The sequence below is a fragment of the Chironomus tepperi genome, unplaced genomic scaffold (genome assembly GCF_022539635.2).
Source record: "Chironomus tepperi strain 1889 unplaced genomic scaffold, CSIRO-AGI_Ctep_v1 contig_123, whole genome shotgun sequence".
NCBI lineage: Eukaryota > Metazoa > Arthropoda > Insecta > Diptera > Chironomidae > Chironomus > Chironomus tepperi.
This window is the reverse complement of record NW_027226245.1, coordinates 1,966,428-1,983,442: the sequence shown is the minus strand read 5'-3', so window position 1 is coordinate 1,983,442 and position 17,015 is coordinate 1,966,428. Positions and strand designations below refer to the sequence as shown.

At 31.4% G+C, this 17,015-nt stretch overlaps 2 protein-coding genes and 1 long non-coding RNA gene across 7 annotated transcripts in view; 1 reads left to right on the top strand and 2 right to left on the bottom strand.

The window, feature by feature from the left end:
- The window catches only part of LOC139087509 (putative uncharacterized protein DDB_G0277255), a 60,126-nt gene extending 51,220 nt beyond the window's left edge, over window positions 1-8,906 (bottom strand). For both annotated transcript variants that reach the window (XM_070636337.1, XM_070636338.1), the window contains exons 1-2: window positions 8,815-8,906; window positions 3,246-3,857 (exon numbers count right to left, since the gene is read on the bottom strand). In XM_070636337.1, coding sequence (XP_070492438.1) covers window positions 3,246-3,415 — 170 coding nt within the window. In that variant the 5' untranslated portion in view covers window positions 3,416-3,857; window positions 8,815-8,906. The remainder of the gene's footprint in view (window positions 1-3,245; window positions 3,858-8,814) is intronic.
- Window positions 8,907-10,525: 1,619 nt separating this feature from the next.
- Window positions 10,526-14,249, bottom strand: LOC139087481 (uncharacterized). Its single transcript, XR_011544133.1, has 3 exons — window positions 14,118-14,249; window positions 12,031-12,146; window positions 10,526-11,882 (listed from the first exon to the last, which is right to left on the bottom strand). It is a non-coding gene; the product is annotated as an uncharacterized lncRNA (long non-coding RNA).
- The window catches only part of GABA-B-R1 (gamma-aminobutyric acid type B receptor subunit 1), a 264,953-nt gene continuing 260,654 nt past the window's right edge, over window positions 12,717-17,015 (top strand). For all 4 annotated transcript variants that reach the window (XR_011544131.1, XR_011544132.1, XM_070636303.1 and 1 more), the window contains exon 1: window positions 12,717-13,174. Coding sequence is in view for 2 of the 4 variants with exons in the window: in XM_070636303.1 (XP_070492404.1) it covers window positions 13,124-13,174 (51 nt within the window). In the remaining 2 variants the exon portion in view is untranslated. The remainder of the gene's footprint in view (window positions 13,175-17,015) is intronic.

Genomic DNA, 17,015 nt, shown 5'->3' with positions numbered 1-17,015 from the left:
GAATAATCTTTTGTCATTTTTCATTCCGTAAGGCAGACGATTTTGAACATGAAATGAGACTAGCTTGAGACCTTTTTAGTATTCACCGCAAAAAATATTATTGAATTCATTTGAATTGTTGATGATGATGATGACATAATAATAATTTATATTCTACAAGGATGCCTTATGCAAGTTTTGTAAATTTAACCGTTATTGACTATTTTTAACAAGCTTTTTAGGAATTAAATTATTTACAGACATAAAGTGGACTTGAAAATACATTTAAAAAAATTCTCAGTAAGCACTTATCAACTAAAAATAGTTTTGTTAAGTGATTCTGAACCTTATCACAATGTATTGCGTTGTCAACTCTTCAATTTTAAATAAATTGTGTTTGATTCTTATCAATTAAAAATTTGTCCCTTTTTTGAAAACACTTTGTATGTTTTATTTTAAAAATAAAACTTTTTTTTGGTACGTGTAAATTTACATGCTACCCCAAAACACCGAAAAACTTTGTATTTTATAATTACATTTATAGCCGTAACCAGTGGCAACGGAAAAATATGTAAAGTTGTCATTCACAATTTTTCATTTCATCAATGAAGGGAGAGCATGTAGGGGGACGTATAGCTTTGTGGAAAATTGAGGATTCGAGATGGATGGCAAATACCCTTTAGACCCTCTCGTGGGAATCCAAAGAACTCATGTAAGGAAACTGTCGATAGAGACAGTATTGCAATTTGTATCGCGAATTGGCAACCGGAAGGCAGTGATAGAACTAGTTTTCGGCTGCTGGATCACACTTGATCTGTAGGTTTATCAAGCATTCATATTCATGAAAAGTAACTAACTGGCAAAAATATCGCTTTTGGGTACCATAGCAGCACTTCTGTACCATGAAAGCTTGTTTTTTACCTATTAGTCTAAGAAACCATCCTGATCTATACCATCCAACTCCAGCAAATTACCCCCCATTAGCAACAGAGTTTTTAATCAAATTTTTGTTTACCATCCAACAACGCCAACACTCATCTCTAATGTACACAGTAACGGAAATATGAGAAATAATAACAATAACAATATAATTTCATTGTAAACTTATCATCATGCATATTGTCATTCTAGACGATAATCGACAGGCGGTTTATGTTGTTTTTCAAGTTTATATTCCGATATGAACTCTCTTAAAAGTGCAAATAAACTTGAAACTTGATTAAATATGCTTGTCGTAGAGCCACAACACATGTTTTATTTTTATGTAAATCAAGTGGAGGAAAAATTGAGGAAAAGTAATTGAAATGTCGGCTAAAAAAAATTTGTTGCCTGAAAAAGGCAACCCTCGATTAATAATCGAGTAAAAAAAAGGTTATGTAATATGTACGATACGATCATGTAACAAGGAAGAAAGAGTCACCCTTAACGTGTGTAATGAACACAAAAAAATCGATTAATGTCAAACATTTAAAATCAAGAGTAAAGTGTCATGCAGGTATATTGAGCTAGTGTAAGTTAGGGTGGCCATCTGCTGTATTTTTAGCAGGACGCTGCTGTACTTTTCAGAGGCACCAGGACAGGTAAAACCGTACAAATTATCAAGAATTTGTATGGTTTTTGTCCGTCACAGGTTCCTGCTTTGCAACTGTTGTACTTTATTCCCTTGCTGCTGTGTCTGCACTTTTTTCAAGTTTCTAACGTAATTTAACTAGTTCTTTGAATATTAACACTCAAAATAGTCCAAACGAACCCCAATAGTGCCAAACGAACCTCAACAGTGCCAAAATAACCCCAATCAGTGCCAAACTTAGAAGTGACTCGATTTTATCCAAAAATGTCCCAATATATTTCAAAAAGTCCCTTAGCCACCCTAGCATAAGTAGTCTGAGTAGATGGCAAAATGTAATTATAAGTTAAAATTGATGAAAAATCAACAGTCAATTATGGAAGGAAGGAAGGATGAAGAAAAAAAATGGGAAAATCTGTTCATGAGGGAAGAATATGAATTTTTAATGAAGCACAGACGATGAAATTTTATGGCGTTCCTTAATGTTGATTTTTCATTTTTTTTCCCATTAATAATTACTGGAATATTTCATATTTTAGATGTTTTGTCAAAGGAAGTAAGTAAAAATCATCGTCATGAGATGACATTTAGGTCTTAAAATGTCATCAACAAATATTTGCTTAGATAATATAAAATTTGATGTTTGCCTACATCTCTTGTAAAACCACAAAAAAACAAACTTGTTTTTAAGCATATAGACCAAGTTAAAAAAAATGACCAATAAATCGCTTTACGTGGTCATTTGGGATTCTTAAAATAAGAGCTGATTTCGATCTGCTTTTTGTGTTGGGCACTTTATTCTTTGTGAATTGAAGCTTATTTTCAATAGACGAATAACAAAATGGATCGGATGTGTATTGAATAGATTCGAATCGATTGATAGAGGTTGCAGATTTGTGACATTTTTATTTGATTTTCAATTTTAGATGAGCTTTTTTGGTTGTTTGTAAAAAAATTTTGAGTGAATTTTAAAGAAGAATGTTTTGAACCTTTTGGGTAAAGAGATTGCTGCAAGAACAAGTAAACACATGGGCGTTATAGCTACAATCAAGCTGTTTATTGAGTTTAAATGACGATCAGGATCAATTTTAGTACAGAAATGGCACAGAAATGAGCGAAAATTTGGCAATAGGCTAAGTTGACTGTGACCTTCTTTTTATTTTAGCAAATCTGACCTGGAGCCAGATTATGAGTCTAAGAATCATATTGTGAGTTGAATAATCTGAATTGAATAATCACGTTAGTCATAAGAATTGACTATTGTATTACAATTGCCAAATTACATACAAATTAACTAGTAGATATAAGAAAATGAGTAATGCTGATTTGGGCATTTTTACGCCATGTGCCTTTCATGTCTGTGTCTTCAGCTTATTATAACGATATGTTTCTTTCATATTATCATTGCTTATCAAAATACTGAGGAAAAGGATACACGACCCAATTTTGATGGTAAATTTTAAAGATTTTAACTGATCTTACTTCTCTAAGATAGAGCTACTAGATGAGCAACTAGCAACTAGCTACTAGATGAACAAACTTGGACAAAAAGTCAGTTATTCCCTCCCAATCATCCACAAAATCCTGCTTAAATCTTCATTTCCCCAATAAAAGACGAACAAGATTCTCTCCGATGTATTAGATTTTTCAATGTCAACATTAATTTCCTAACGAAAATATTCTGAATATATTGACTTACCTATTACTTATCTCCTGAAATCCGCCATCCAATAAACGAATTTTTGCAAACAGCACAGCATTCAAAAATGGCACCTCAATCATCTCTTCGAGATTTAAGTCACATTCAAATTTATATTTTTTCTTCTTCATCATAAATGCCATTCCGGGGGCACTGCCCAATAATGTCATTAAGAAACTCAAGATTAATTCTTTTTATAATTCACAAATAATGATAAAAAATAAAATTTTTATCACACTTTTTTAAGGTGTTAATTCACTGACTTTTTTTGAGCTCTTTTTCTTACGATTTTTTTCTTTATATTTATCAAAAATAAATTCAATAAACACACACAACACTCGAGTAATTCGTGCTTACTCGCTAATCACTCAAAATTAAATGTAAAGCAAAAAAAATTAAAAATTATAATTTTTTTTTTAAGAATTTCTTTTTTTTTCACACTTTCAAGCACTTTTTAATAAAAAAATTTTCATTTTCTATAAATTTTATATCATAATTATCTATCTAAACATTTATTTGTTTTGAATTTTTAAATTGCATTGTCATACAATTATCTCACAATGCATGCGTATTTGATAATTGCCGTTTTACACGCATCGCGATATAAATAAACTGCAATTAAAGAGAAAAATAAGAAAGAATTAGATTTAAAGCATTTTTTAACATGACGTAAAGGTAACAAAAAGTTCTTTTTTTAATTAAAGCAAGTGTAATCGCTTTATCTTATCGCTAAAATATTGTGATATGAGACGAAAAAGTGCACATAAAAAATATATATATCAAGTTTCACAAAAATAATAAAAAGTTTTTTTGTTGAGTTTTCTAGAATTTTCTCATCAGCTGTCGAAGCTTAGAAGTTACTATGCAGTGTTGGATGACTAGATAACGCATTTTATGGGATTAAATTGAGATTAATCTTCTTTATCAAATCAATAAATTCATATGATACGTTTATCAGACTAAGGAGATTTGTGGTTGATCATTTTGATTGAATTTCATAGTTAGTTGAAGGAAAACATGTGTGGTTTGGCCTATTTAGCACTCAATAGTCCTAGAGTAGTGACTAGTCTAACTAAGATTATCCATACTAGTGTCTAGTCCAAATAGGACTGAATTTAATAGAGACTAGACTAACTAGGACTGTCTCTAGTAATTACTAGTCTAATTAGAACAGTCTCTACTATAGACTAGTTTAACAAGGACTGTCTTTATTAGTGACTGGTCTAGCCAGGACTGTCTCTACTAGTGACTAGTCTAACTAGAACTGTCATTACTATTGACTAGTCTTTTGCTGAGATTACTTTTAATATAGGGATCCAGAATGATAATGGTTTTGTCTACAACCTACAAATATAGTCAGTGAACTGTGTTATTGTTCATATTAGTCCAAAAAGTGAAAAGTCTTGACAAACTAAGTCAAAAACTTCTAATCTGTTTGAAATATTGAGCCACGTCAGCTTTCATAGTTCATAGAACAGAATCTAAAGCTAGCTAGTTCACGGCTATTGTAGTGTACCGTCCTGTGATAGATCCTCAATGTGTATTGACGCTAATCTAGACTGACTCTGTCAAAACAGGATAGCACTTTAATCAATATAAAATCCAGAATCAGTTGATTCTATAAAACCAATGTCAACAATAATCTTCAAAAGCAATCTCTAATCTCTATCTCTACCCAACCGACACAAGACGCTTTGAATTAAATTTCAAAGTCAATGTCAAGCTTATTTGCCAAACATCCCCTATCCATCTCATTCCTTCTTTTATATCTGATCCCTTTTCAAAGCATGACCAAAAACCATAATCTGCATTAAAGATTCACGACCGAACTTCATCACATTCGACTAATAAAACTGAACCCGTGACGAAGAATATTGAATTTTGTGACGACTGATTGCTAAATGATAAGACATGCAATGACAATATTGTCACAGTCAACAAAAAAAAAAAAGATCAACCATAGAAGCAGTTAGTGGCACATTTTAAAATCACATACATGACCATAATATCGGGTGTCAAAACCAAAAAAGGGGGAAGACAAGAGGGATAATATGCTGCACACGCGCATGTTTATGATTCATTTCACTCATTTCCGTGTGTGCTGTATATGTGCTGTTGTGACAATATATCAGATCGATTTTGTAATTGCAATATAACAATAAAAGGATGGAGATGAAGGCAGAGCAGATGTGAGATTATTGATTTGTTTTGATGCTTTTTTGTGTATATATTTTTTATGATTGATATCCATCGTGTCGGCGCATTTAATGAACCGAATGAGATGAAAAATAAAAACACTTGTTCCAACATCTCATTTCAAGGCAAGACGATGTCTTTCTTATCAGCGTCTACAATCATCTCATTTATCTGTACAAAAAGTTCACATTTTTTTTCAGTCCTCAGATTACAGATTCTTATTTCCCTTTTCAAGGCTTAAAACTTATTCAGTTCCTAAAGTCATAGTCATTTGTCTAACGCAAAGTAAACAAATAATGCTGCTTTGTTTATCTTCATGGGCTTTCCTGCTTCGTTTGTTTTTCCATTTGCCATTATCTTTATATCTTTTGACTTTTTTTTTTTGTTTATAATATTTTTGTTACTGATTTTTCCTTACTGGTATGTCTTGTGAATGTTTTAAGATGGAATGTGATTCACTTTGTCTTGAAATAGATCTGGACAGTATTGCTGGTCTATTTAAGGCTTTGTTCAAGTAGATTCTTATTAGATTCCTTCTATCAAGGTGGATTTTAATAGTTTTCTGTGTAATTATTCTGGATCTGACAGATAAAGATTTTCTGGACTTTAACGCTCATCTTGAGCTCATCCTAGTTACGAAAGCAGTTAAAGTTCTACAAAAGATAGATGACAGTAGCCCACAGTTTGTGATAAGGCCAACAATCGAGACAGATGGAAAGCGTTTTGTAGAAACCTAGGTTACCATCAGAGCATGGCTCTAGTAAGAAATTGAGGAGCTAAAAGCTAGTTTCGCAAGTTAATAGTAAACAGCATTAAATATCTTGACACAATCTTCCTTACTTTGCGATCTGAGTGTTTGGAACAAAATTCTTGGAATTAGAAACTGGCAGAAGTTATCTAAAGTCAGATCCAGCTTCCGATGAACTCTAAATTGACTCTCGTGTGCCTTCGCCAAAGTAGTTAATAGTTAAGACACGTTTATAGCGAAAATGGAGCATTGCCCATCCGATTACGTTGTGCTGCTCAGAATTTCATATTATTGAATATCGTTTGAATCAAATCCAGTTAAGAACGCTTGCTAAGAGTAACTGACATCAAGTCACTGCATAATCTGATAGCCTGAGATATTCTTATCAGCATCTATAGATTACCCAATCTCTTGGTCACCTATTTCACCATCATCAAAGAACAAAATGCGCTCTAGTTCCGATAACAAACACTTATAAACAATGATTATTTTACCCATTTTCTGTTTGCTCATGCACAGACCTTTGCCTACCCACTTTACAGGAGGATTAATTTTTTGTTGCTGTTCTGTTATCAAACAAGATATGGGGTTTCCGTAAATAACTAAAAATCACTTTTAAGCCATAAGATAAAAGCTTATCGGCAATAAATATGATATAGACATTCTTTGTTCTATAAACTTTAGATACTTAAAATGTTTTTATGCCATTTTTAATGATTAATTAAATCGATAAGACGGTGTTCAGTAAATTTGCTAATTTATGAGCACTTAAATCTTATTTCTGAGAAGAAGCACAAGAGCTGATTTCATTAAAATTCTCAACAGCATTTATTCATGTCACAACTTGCTGTACAAAGTGTCAAAATCACCCCAAAAAAAAATTTGCATCACTTTCAGTCTGCAATTTGTTTATTTAAATTATGACGCTAAGTACACAAACTGAATAATTTCAGATTTTTTGTCAAGCACGCCTTGTGTGTGTATAGCTGCTCAATGTAATACATTGTGTTGATAAGATACGACTTAATTTAATCGCAATTCGCACAGAAAATACTCGAAAAAATAATCAAGAATTCCTTGATAAAGAAACTAGAATGTCATGTCATGTAAAATTGATAGGAAGTTATTGTCGGTAATCCCCTGCACATGCAATCAATTTTATGCTTAATTGATAGCGCAAGTTAAAGTTTCCTGTTGACAAAAACCCTAGTTGAATAGACAACTAATAATTCTATTAAAGACAGCATAGCATGGCTTACTTTCTGCCCCATTGCTTAGCACACAAATTTGTCATTGACTATATATACGCATAATACATTTCGGGGGGAATATTTTCGTATGGACAGTCACTCGCACCCATCCATCAATAATTCATCATGTGTCAGTATTAAAACTAGGTCAGTCTTTGAAGTTGTTCCATAGACTCGCACATACATATTTCTCTCAAGTGAGAATATGAGGGGGGTGATGATGAAATCAATGCAATCGTGATTATGGGAAAGTTGTTTTTTATTATTGCATGTGAATTTACATTATTTGAGTCAATATTGGATGTGCCAATAGTGATCTATAAATAAATAAATAGAACAGATAGGAAAGGAATTTCACCATACAGGTGAAGCCACTCAAAACAAGGGGATGAAAACAAACTTGTAAATCACGTGCAAAGAGTTAACGTACTTAGAGGATTAATGACGTAAAGCACTGAGAAAAATCTATCTATTGTTTACTTAATACACCTATTGATTATTTTTTACACTTATATCTCTTCCGTATCTTAATGTATTTTTTGTTTATCTTTCACAAAACTGCCTATTAGTCTGACACAATGTTTAGTGCCGATGGAATCAACTTTTTTTTCGATTATTATCACTCACTATGTGCAATTATTTGTTATTTTTAAACCTTTTTTTTTCTCTCTCTGTGTTATATTTTTTCATTTTCAATGTCATGTATTATTTTACAAGGTATTATTGTAGTTCTATCAATACGTAAGCGGAACTTGGCACTTGAATCAGCTTTGTTCTGATAAAAAAAAATCATCAGATTATACTCGGCTATCAATTTATCGAAATAACTCGTCTTCAAGTGACTGATTACGATAATTAGAATGTGCTGAGTACATTAAGTACGATTAAAATTGGTAGCTTGAGTAATTTAGTAAGATCCAGTCCAAAAAATAAGAAAAATTCAGCATTATTCAATCTCTTTTGTTGCCCAATTCTTCAAACATCAATTATATATCATTAAAACCACTGACTACGAATCAAAGTCATAACTTCCAAACAAGCATTAATCAAAGATCATTGAGAAGCATAAAAAGTTTTGAGAATTACAAAGAAAGTCCATAAATATGATGTAAATCACTACTTTTTGATCCATTAATAGATTTATTATTTCATTAAAAAATCCCTTATTGATTATTTAATCATTTTTAGTGACTAAAAGTCTCTTAGCTGACGCGAGAATCTAGAAAACTCAGCAAATTTATTTATTTTTTTTTTTTGTTTTTCACTCAAACTTTTGTGCAATATTTTTTTTATTAATTTCACTATTTTACACCTCATTTCACAATATTTTGATGTATTACACTTGTTAAGTATTACTTTATGGACTTATACGTACTTTTTAATATATTATCAGACACTGTTTTGCTAGTCCTTGTTATTAAATTAAATTCTGAATCTAAACTAAACTAAAAATCGTCTCCGAAAAACTGTTTACGAAAATTCGTAAACAAGGGGATGTTAACTGTATGGAAAATGTATTTTCGGTTGATGATGCCCTACTTCGAATTATTTGAATATTCTTGTGACCGTTATAGTTAGATTTTGTATTCTGTTGATCTTGGGACAATTCTAAGGAAAAGAAGTAATCATTACAATGTAAATGATGCAAATTTTTGTTGTTTTTGTTTTAAAATAACTAAATTAGCTTTGATTTTGCTAATTTGAATGAAAACCGTTAATTTGTTAATTTGAATTCATTCCTCATACAAATCTGAAGTTCAGTTTTTGAACTTTGCGTAACGGTCACAGAAAATTCAAAGAAAGATTTGTATTTTGATAATACGTTAAAGTAATTTGCTATAATAACGTACTTATTTGATGATTTCAAGTCATTTGAGAGTGTTTTAATGATTTTATGTACAGGAATAAATGAAAAATATGTTAAAAACTTAAGGATTTGCAACAAAATTATGAAAATGTTTAGCAAACCTTAGCTTAATTAGCGAACATCTCCTTAGAACGTGTCCAATTTTTAAGTCGTAGTCAAATTTTATGACGTATTTTTTAATTTAGCAACAACATTAATTTCACCTAAATAAAACTTATAATAAGCACTTTTAAATTCTTCTAATAGATATAAATCAGAACTATTAATATTCCAAACTAAAGTGGGACAGTTTAGTCCGTTGTATCGATCCATCGATTTAAAAGCAATCCTGTAATCAAATCAGAATTTTTTATTATTGTCTGACATACAAATAATGTGTATAAAGCATTGTGTGTCAGGGATACGAGTCACTGGGGGCTGTATATTGTAAAGAATTGATAATTAGTAATTAAAAACTTTTTAATTGGGTTTACAATTTTATTTTAAGGGCTCATTTATAAATGATATACAAATATTTGTAAGGCTAGGGAACAGTAAGAATTCTTGGAAAAAGACTGTTCTTAGAGACAGTCCTTAGCAACGCAACATTGTCACTAATACTCTGCTAAGTCATATCAAAGCAGGTGATCATCAAAACGTCTTGGAGTCGTCAAAGTGGCTATTTTCAAAAATTATGCCTGCAAGAATACTAGCATTGCTGCCCAAGAGTATTGTATTTTTAATTAAGAACAAGTCAGGCTCAAGCTGCTTCTAACGTAATTCCTAGATCATGATTAATCTGCACGGCAATCGAAAATAAAGAGAGTTTTACCATCTTAGTGGTAAAAGCAGGGTTCGACGATTGTATGCAAGCATGCGCACACAATTTACACGTTTTGTATGCAAGTATGCGCATATGGTTTACAAGTATTGCATACAAGTGATAGAATTACATGAAAATTCTAGAACTTGCATGCAATTCTTGCAAACAATATGCGCATACTTGTATGCAACTTTCGAACCCGATTCTTGTGAACATTTAAACTTGAATAAATTATTTGTCTCATAGGGCATGGAGAGTGGATCTTGGGGTCATATCCCCTCTTCCTCAATTCTTTTCAAGATTAATTTTCAACCTCACCTTAATTTTTACATTTTATACAAGAACAGTTTAAAACCCACGCTCTTAATCTAATTGTTAGACTACCCTCTGCACAACCCGCTTTGAAAAGAAGGGATTTGGGGGTCAACCAAAACACAAAACAACAAGCCGGCAAAGATCCAGCAGTACATTATAATGATTTATTCCCACATTTTTATTTACACATCGATTTAATGTCGCTGACAGTTTAATTACGATGATAAAGTCGCAATAATTTTTAGTCCATGTGATAAACTTCAAAAACTGTCAATCGACAACATCATTAAGCTTTTCATTCATTCATTATATTCCAAAAATTTACAACAACAAATAAGGAAATGCTCTCACTTCCAATACTGGACCCGACCGAATGATGAAAACTTTCATGCTTTTATTTCCCGATTCTGCGTATTAACACAACAACACCGTCTTCTCATTTCCGGAGATGCTGGCATGGAATAAATATTTCCAATCACATCAGTTTCAGTTCTTCTACACACCTTGATCGGTAAACGTCTGTATTTTATCTCGCGGTCGTGAAATTTCATACAACTCAGGACTTGTATATTTTGGAGCTCAAAAAAAAATTAAAAAATTTACTAAATTTAATTAATGAATAATTTACCATATCAAGTATGACATTAACGGTGTGTATTGAGTTATGAACTCGACAAAAATTATTCATTAAATTATTATATCCAAAAATATTAAAAAAAGAAGAGAATCAATGACATGGAAAAAATATGTGAATGTGCAAGTGGGAGAGAGAAATTGAGAAGGAAAAGGAATCATCCTAGTGCTGTTAAAAGCAAACAAGATTGAGTAACAAAAAAAAAAAAAGGAACAGAAAAAAAATCTATATTTTACATCATTACATTCGGTGAAAGCTATTGGAATGAATTTCGTAATATGAAATTGGAAAAGCTCAACGAACTGTCTCGTTGTGACTGTATGTGTTGAGACATTGTATCCTGGAAAAATAAATTTTGTGAATAAACGAGACGATAGCATTACATTGGCAAGATACATTTCCATTCCGTATTATTACTCTCTATCTCTCTCTCACTCTCTCACTTTCCATCCTACGATTCACAATTGTGTGCTTGTGTATGGAACTCAAAGAACAAAAAACTATTTTCGTGAGTGAAAATCAACTTGTAGACGATAGTAGACGGATGGAAAGCACATTTGTTGTTTGAAGCTCGATAGCGTACGGCATGTGTCGGTCGTAAAGCGTGAATATACTTTCTGGTTTGGTCCGCAAAAATAATAAATAAAAAAGAATTAAGTTCACAGTGTGACATGAACAATTTTTGGTCAATTCAAGTAGTCGACATGCTTCTCATGATAATGTGAAACAAACAAATGGACACTAATTAAATTAAATTGCTTCTGTAAATTAATTGGCCTTGGTTCTATCCTTTTTGCTGCTTGCTCTCTTTCTCTGTGCTTGTACCTAAAATAAAAGAAGTGAAATTGTGTATTGTGTGCTGCTTGTGGATGGTTGGAGAAGTAAGGAAAAAGGAATAAAATATCTAATTTTTCTCTCCCCTAAACACATAAATGAGAATTAAATTGAATATTGATAAATTATAGTCACTTACATTCATAGAGAGTTTTGGATAGTAGTCATTTATCTTCCTTCGGCTCAATGAATCTTGATATTTTTTTGTGCTGCTTGTCGAGTGTTTTAGGCCAAAAATTAAGGCAATTTCTGTTGCTGGATTGAAATTGGAATTTGAATCGAAATTGAATTTATGTTTTTAATTACAGAACATAATTGACATTGGATTTGAAAATTTCTCATTTTTTCGCGGATTTGGCCGAAAAAAAAGTTGTTTTGATTGAAATTGCAAGAAATTTAGTGAAAATTAGTGAAAATTGCTTAAAAACTGCATATAATTTAGTCAAAATTACACAAAACATGAAGAATATAAAGTGAAAAATAGTAGGTCAATAAAACAATTCTAAAAACCTTGATAAAAATAGCAAAATTAAACAAAAAACAAAAATATTGAGGTTAATAACTAAAGAAAAGCTTTAAAAACATTAAATTTACCGCCATAAAGTTTATTAGCAGAAGGAAAAATTGTTTAAACGAGCGCGTGAAAAGTGAAAATTCGGTATTTGTGTTATGGAATTGTTATTAATGGAAAATTAAAGGAAGAAAAGTATATAAAAAAAGAAAGTAAAATTATAATAATATTGCATATAGTATAATTATGTTGTGAAAGTGGAAAATATAGTATAAAAAATTTATATAGTATAATATATAGTGTGTATAGTTTTTAAAGGTGTGTTAATTAAAGTCAAAAAGTTCTCTCTCTACTGTTTTTTGTCACACGCATATTAAACGTACTCACACATTGTTCTACATTACCCTCAACGATATGTATACAAAATAATATAAATTTTCATGAAAAACGAAGGAAATTAAGCAAGAAAATTAGAAGAAAAAAAAATTAATTGTTTTTAGGCTTAGAAAAAAACTAAATTAATCACCTTGAAGCAAATAGCAAGTAGAAAAAAAATAATAATAAAAAATAGAGAGAGAAAAGAATAAATGTAAAGTGTGTATTACAACGTTGTAAATCTATGTGACAACTGCCTCGAAAAAAAAATATAAAATTAACGAAAAAAAATATAAAAAAAAGTTTCTAAAGAAAAAAAAAATCTAATTGTGTGTTCTTAGGAGTGATGGGTGTCTTTAAAGTTAATTATTTTATTAGCCGAAATGTGGAATTAAATGTAATTATGAAAATTTTTTTACTAACTTTTTACTTGTCATCGTAATTCCATAGTATCATATTTTTTATTATTTTGTAATTTTGTGACGAAAAAGGGCTCTAATTTTGTTGTAAAACTGGCTCTCAGAAAAGTGGTTGGAAGGATGTGGGAAATTAAATTATTGCGATAGCTTCTGCTTTTGAAGAGCTTTAAAGAGCTGAAATGTTTGATCAAAAATTTGGAGGGATTTAATTTTTTTTGAAGAATGTGATTTAATGTTTAAAAATTTTGGTGAAAAATGATATCTGCATAATTTTTGACTAGATTTAATTTAACCAATTGTTTTTTGATACTACTAAATAATTAAGGAACCAGAGTGGCATTTTGAATTTTTCATCAAAAATCTCTTCCAAATTTTAAGTAATATTTTGTGGGTTGGTGTATTGACCGAAACTCTAAATAATCCTAGTCCAACATTGAAACTAAAATTTAGTGATATAACGTTCATTTGAGATTTGAATAATATTTATTGTACATAGTTTAAAACCCCTTTTCATACAAAAGTCCAGGGTATTTTTAAACTCTTAAGAATAAACATCATTGTGAAATCCATAAACAGTTCTTAATTACATCTATATCCAATCAATATTGTTCACAATTGCAAAACTAAACAACAAGTCTGAATGAAGTTTATTTTAAAAAAGTTATTTCTAACTTTTAAAAGCTGGAAAACTTCTTTTTCTAGTTTCTGCGTGGGTTTGAGAGAACTGGTCTTTTAAATCTGTGAATTGTGACACACTAGTCTACTTTAAAAGTTCCATAGTCGTAATTCAAACTTAACAATAAAATTTCGTATAGGTAATTTAAACTTAACAGCAATCTAAAAGTTTCTTTAGAATTTTTCTTTCAAATTTTAAATTAAAGACAATTTTACTTTTAATCGATAAGCTTTAACAACACGGACCTTGAGACTTAAAAAATAGTGTTTAAACCAAACGAGCTCCATGTGAAATCCAAATCTCGAAATCAACTCAGAATTTATAACGAAAAGTCGATTTAAGTCGACTAGACTCCATATAAGGAGCTTTAGTGAAGAAAAAAAAATCATAAATTCTACTAAAAATTACAAAAACTACTCAAAAAACCTTAATTATTCCTATAAACTCAACAATATTAACTGCGAATAAAGTTGTCATTTAATTGAACTTGACTTTGAATATTGAAAATCACAGTCACGATGTTGTTTTGTTTATTTCCCGTTCTTTTTCGTTCGTATGGCAAATTAAAAATAATAAAATATTGGTTAGGGTTGCCATGCTATACAGCAGTGGTTGGCAACCTTTTATTTTTCTTGGTACTCCTTGGTGGTAGACCTTGGTTGGAATCGCACACGGCATACGGCTAATGGCATCTTCAAAATTTTTTGACAGCACAAAGGTTGTCCAGCACTGCCATACAGTCTTTAATATTATTCTAATCTATAATCTAATTTTGTATGGAAATTATTGGACCAAATTTTTATAAAGAAAATTTATGTCGTGTTTCTCCCTAGTCAACCGCAATTATCTTAAAAAATTTCAAGAAAATTAATTCTCCATAATTTAGAGCTTCTCCGAATAGAAGTTAGCTCCCCACCACAATATCATACTTCCTACTGACTTTAATAAGATTAAAATGAAATTAAACTTGAAAAAATTTGTTGCTAAGGAATATAATTTAGAGAATATGATGGAAATACAATTTTTTGGGCTATTTTCATGTCACGACAGGATCCTTCTTCATTTTTTATTAAGAAATAATGACAAATTTTTTGTTGTTTTGTGTCCTCTTCTGGCCTACCTTCGCACTTCCTTTTTTTGTTTTGTCTCCTATCAGCAGCGTAAATTATGCTCAACATTCTTTGATCTTAGAAAATATTTACAATTTTATTTCTTTTTTTGATACATTGCCTGGAGGTTATGGTGAAAAGGTGTTTTTTCTAGTATCTCAAAAGTAGAGCAGTTTTGGGTAACCTATGTGCCGCCAAACACATGGAACACGGTATTTTAGTTTTGGTTGAGGCTTACGGCTGGTGTTCTAGGGGATATTCTCAAAAATATCGCTGCAACCTAGATTATGCGAATTGGGCAAGTCGTTTAATCGATCCAAAAGTTGACTTCAGGCAAGCATGTCTCTGGGATTCGTCAAAATCCGGTTTTTATGAGGAGTAGTGGTTTTGGAGTCTAATCTCAAAATAAGCACTCCGATTCTAACTTTCTGTCCAACTCCTTACCTAACCAAACCATTTAGAATACCAGTAAACCCTTCAAACATTTATCAGTGCTTAACATTGACCTTCACAAAGCCCATACACATGAGTGCTAAGGATAACAAAAAAATATCAATCGAATGAAAATATGAAATTTTGATTTGTAAAAAAAAAATCAGGGTGTATTTTCAATACCTTTACATCCACAAAAATCCTGTGTAAATGTACGAAAATTCGTGTGAAAGGTCAATTTATCCTTTTATTCAAATCTAAAAGGTGAAAATAACGTATCAAAATGTCTAAAGCTTAGAACATTCGTGTATTAAGGTAGAATGTTCTCATTCCTAGCTCACTTTATCTCATACTTTATGAGTAGTTGATTATTCATGTATATAAAAAAAATTACAATATTATTTTCTTATTCATGACCATCAAAAATACAAGTAAATTTTGTAAGATTTGCAAGGAGGCAACATTGTTGGACGAATGTTGAATGAGGCTTTTCTTTATTATTGTGGGGTTGTGCTTTTGTTGGGTAGCGTGTCCATCAAGTTTCAATATTTCCTAATTTTTGATGCAGTTGCAGTGAGTTAGAGGGTCCTTCATTAAGGGAACATGCAAGCTCTCCTATATAATGCGCCATTAGGTGTAATACACTTACTTACTTGCTTCGCTGGCCATACAGACCAATTGTGATTCCAGGCCATGGTGTGACATCCATTCAGTTTAATTCCCGAGCACAACACCGTCCTCGTCAAGGCACAACTGTGTCCCCGTATTAATGGTAAGACACTAAGTTGCCCTGACGGCACAGTGAAGGCAGATTAGGCAGATTAGGCAGATTAGGCAGATTAGGCAGATTAGGCAGATTAGGCAGATTAGGCAGATTAGGCAGATTAGGCAGATTAGGCAGATTAGGCAGATTAGCCAGATTAAGTAGATTAGACAGAATACAAAGATTATACAGATGGGCAATTATTCAGATAGACAGATAAGCAGATAGGTAGATAGATAGATTAGGCAGATAGGCATATAAGTAGATAGGAAGATTAGCAGATAGGCAGTAGGCAGAGAAGCAGACAGATAAGCAAATAGGCAGATAGACAGACAGAGAAGAGATCCCAAGAATATCTTGAGAACTCTACCAATTTGACGTCATTCACGAACTCCTCCTATTTTATTTTTTATTTTGCGTACTTCACTCAACACAAATAAATGATATAAAAAAATGTTTCTTTCTCTCTTCCTCATCTTTTATTTTTATTGTCATTACCGATGTATGTAGACTCTCTTTTTGTTCTTCCTTTGAGCTTATGTTCTCGTGAAAAAATGTTGATCTTGTTGTCTTGGGGATGACTTGTTGTCAGTTGTTCAGTTTTTATTTTTATTTTATGCTGAGAGTAGAAAAATATTATTTTTGTTTATTTGGATATATATACATAAGAAAGATGTACAGTGTTGCTAAGAAATTTAACAATTAGATAAGGCAAATAATGAAATAGCTGGTTTTATTTGGATTTAAATATTGTTTTTTGTTTTGCAATTTTCTGCTAGGATTTTGGAATGGGTCATTCGTTTATTATGTAGCGCTCTTAGAGGGGAAGGGAGGATTTA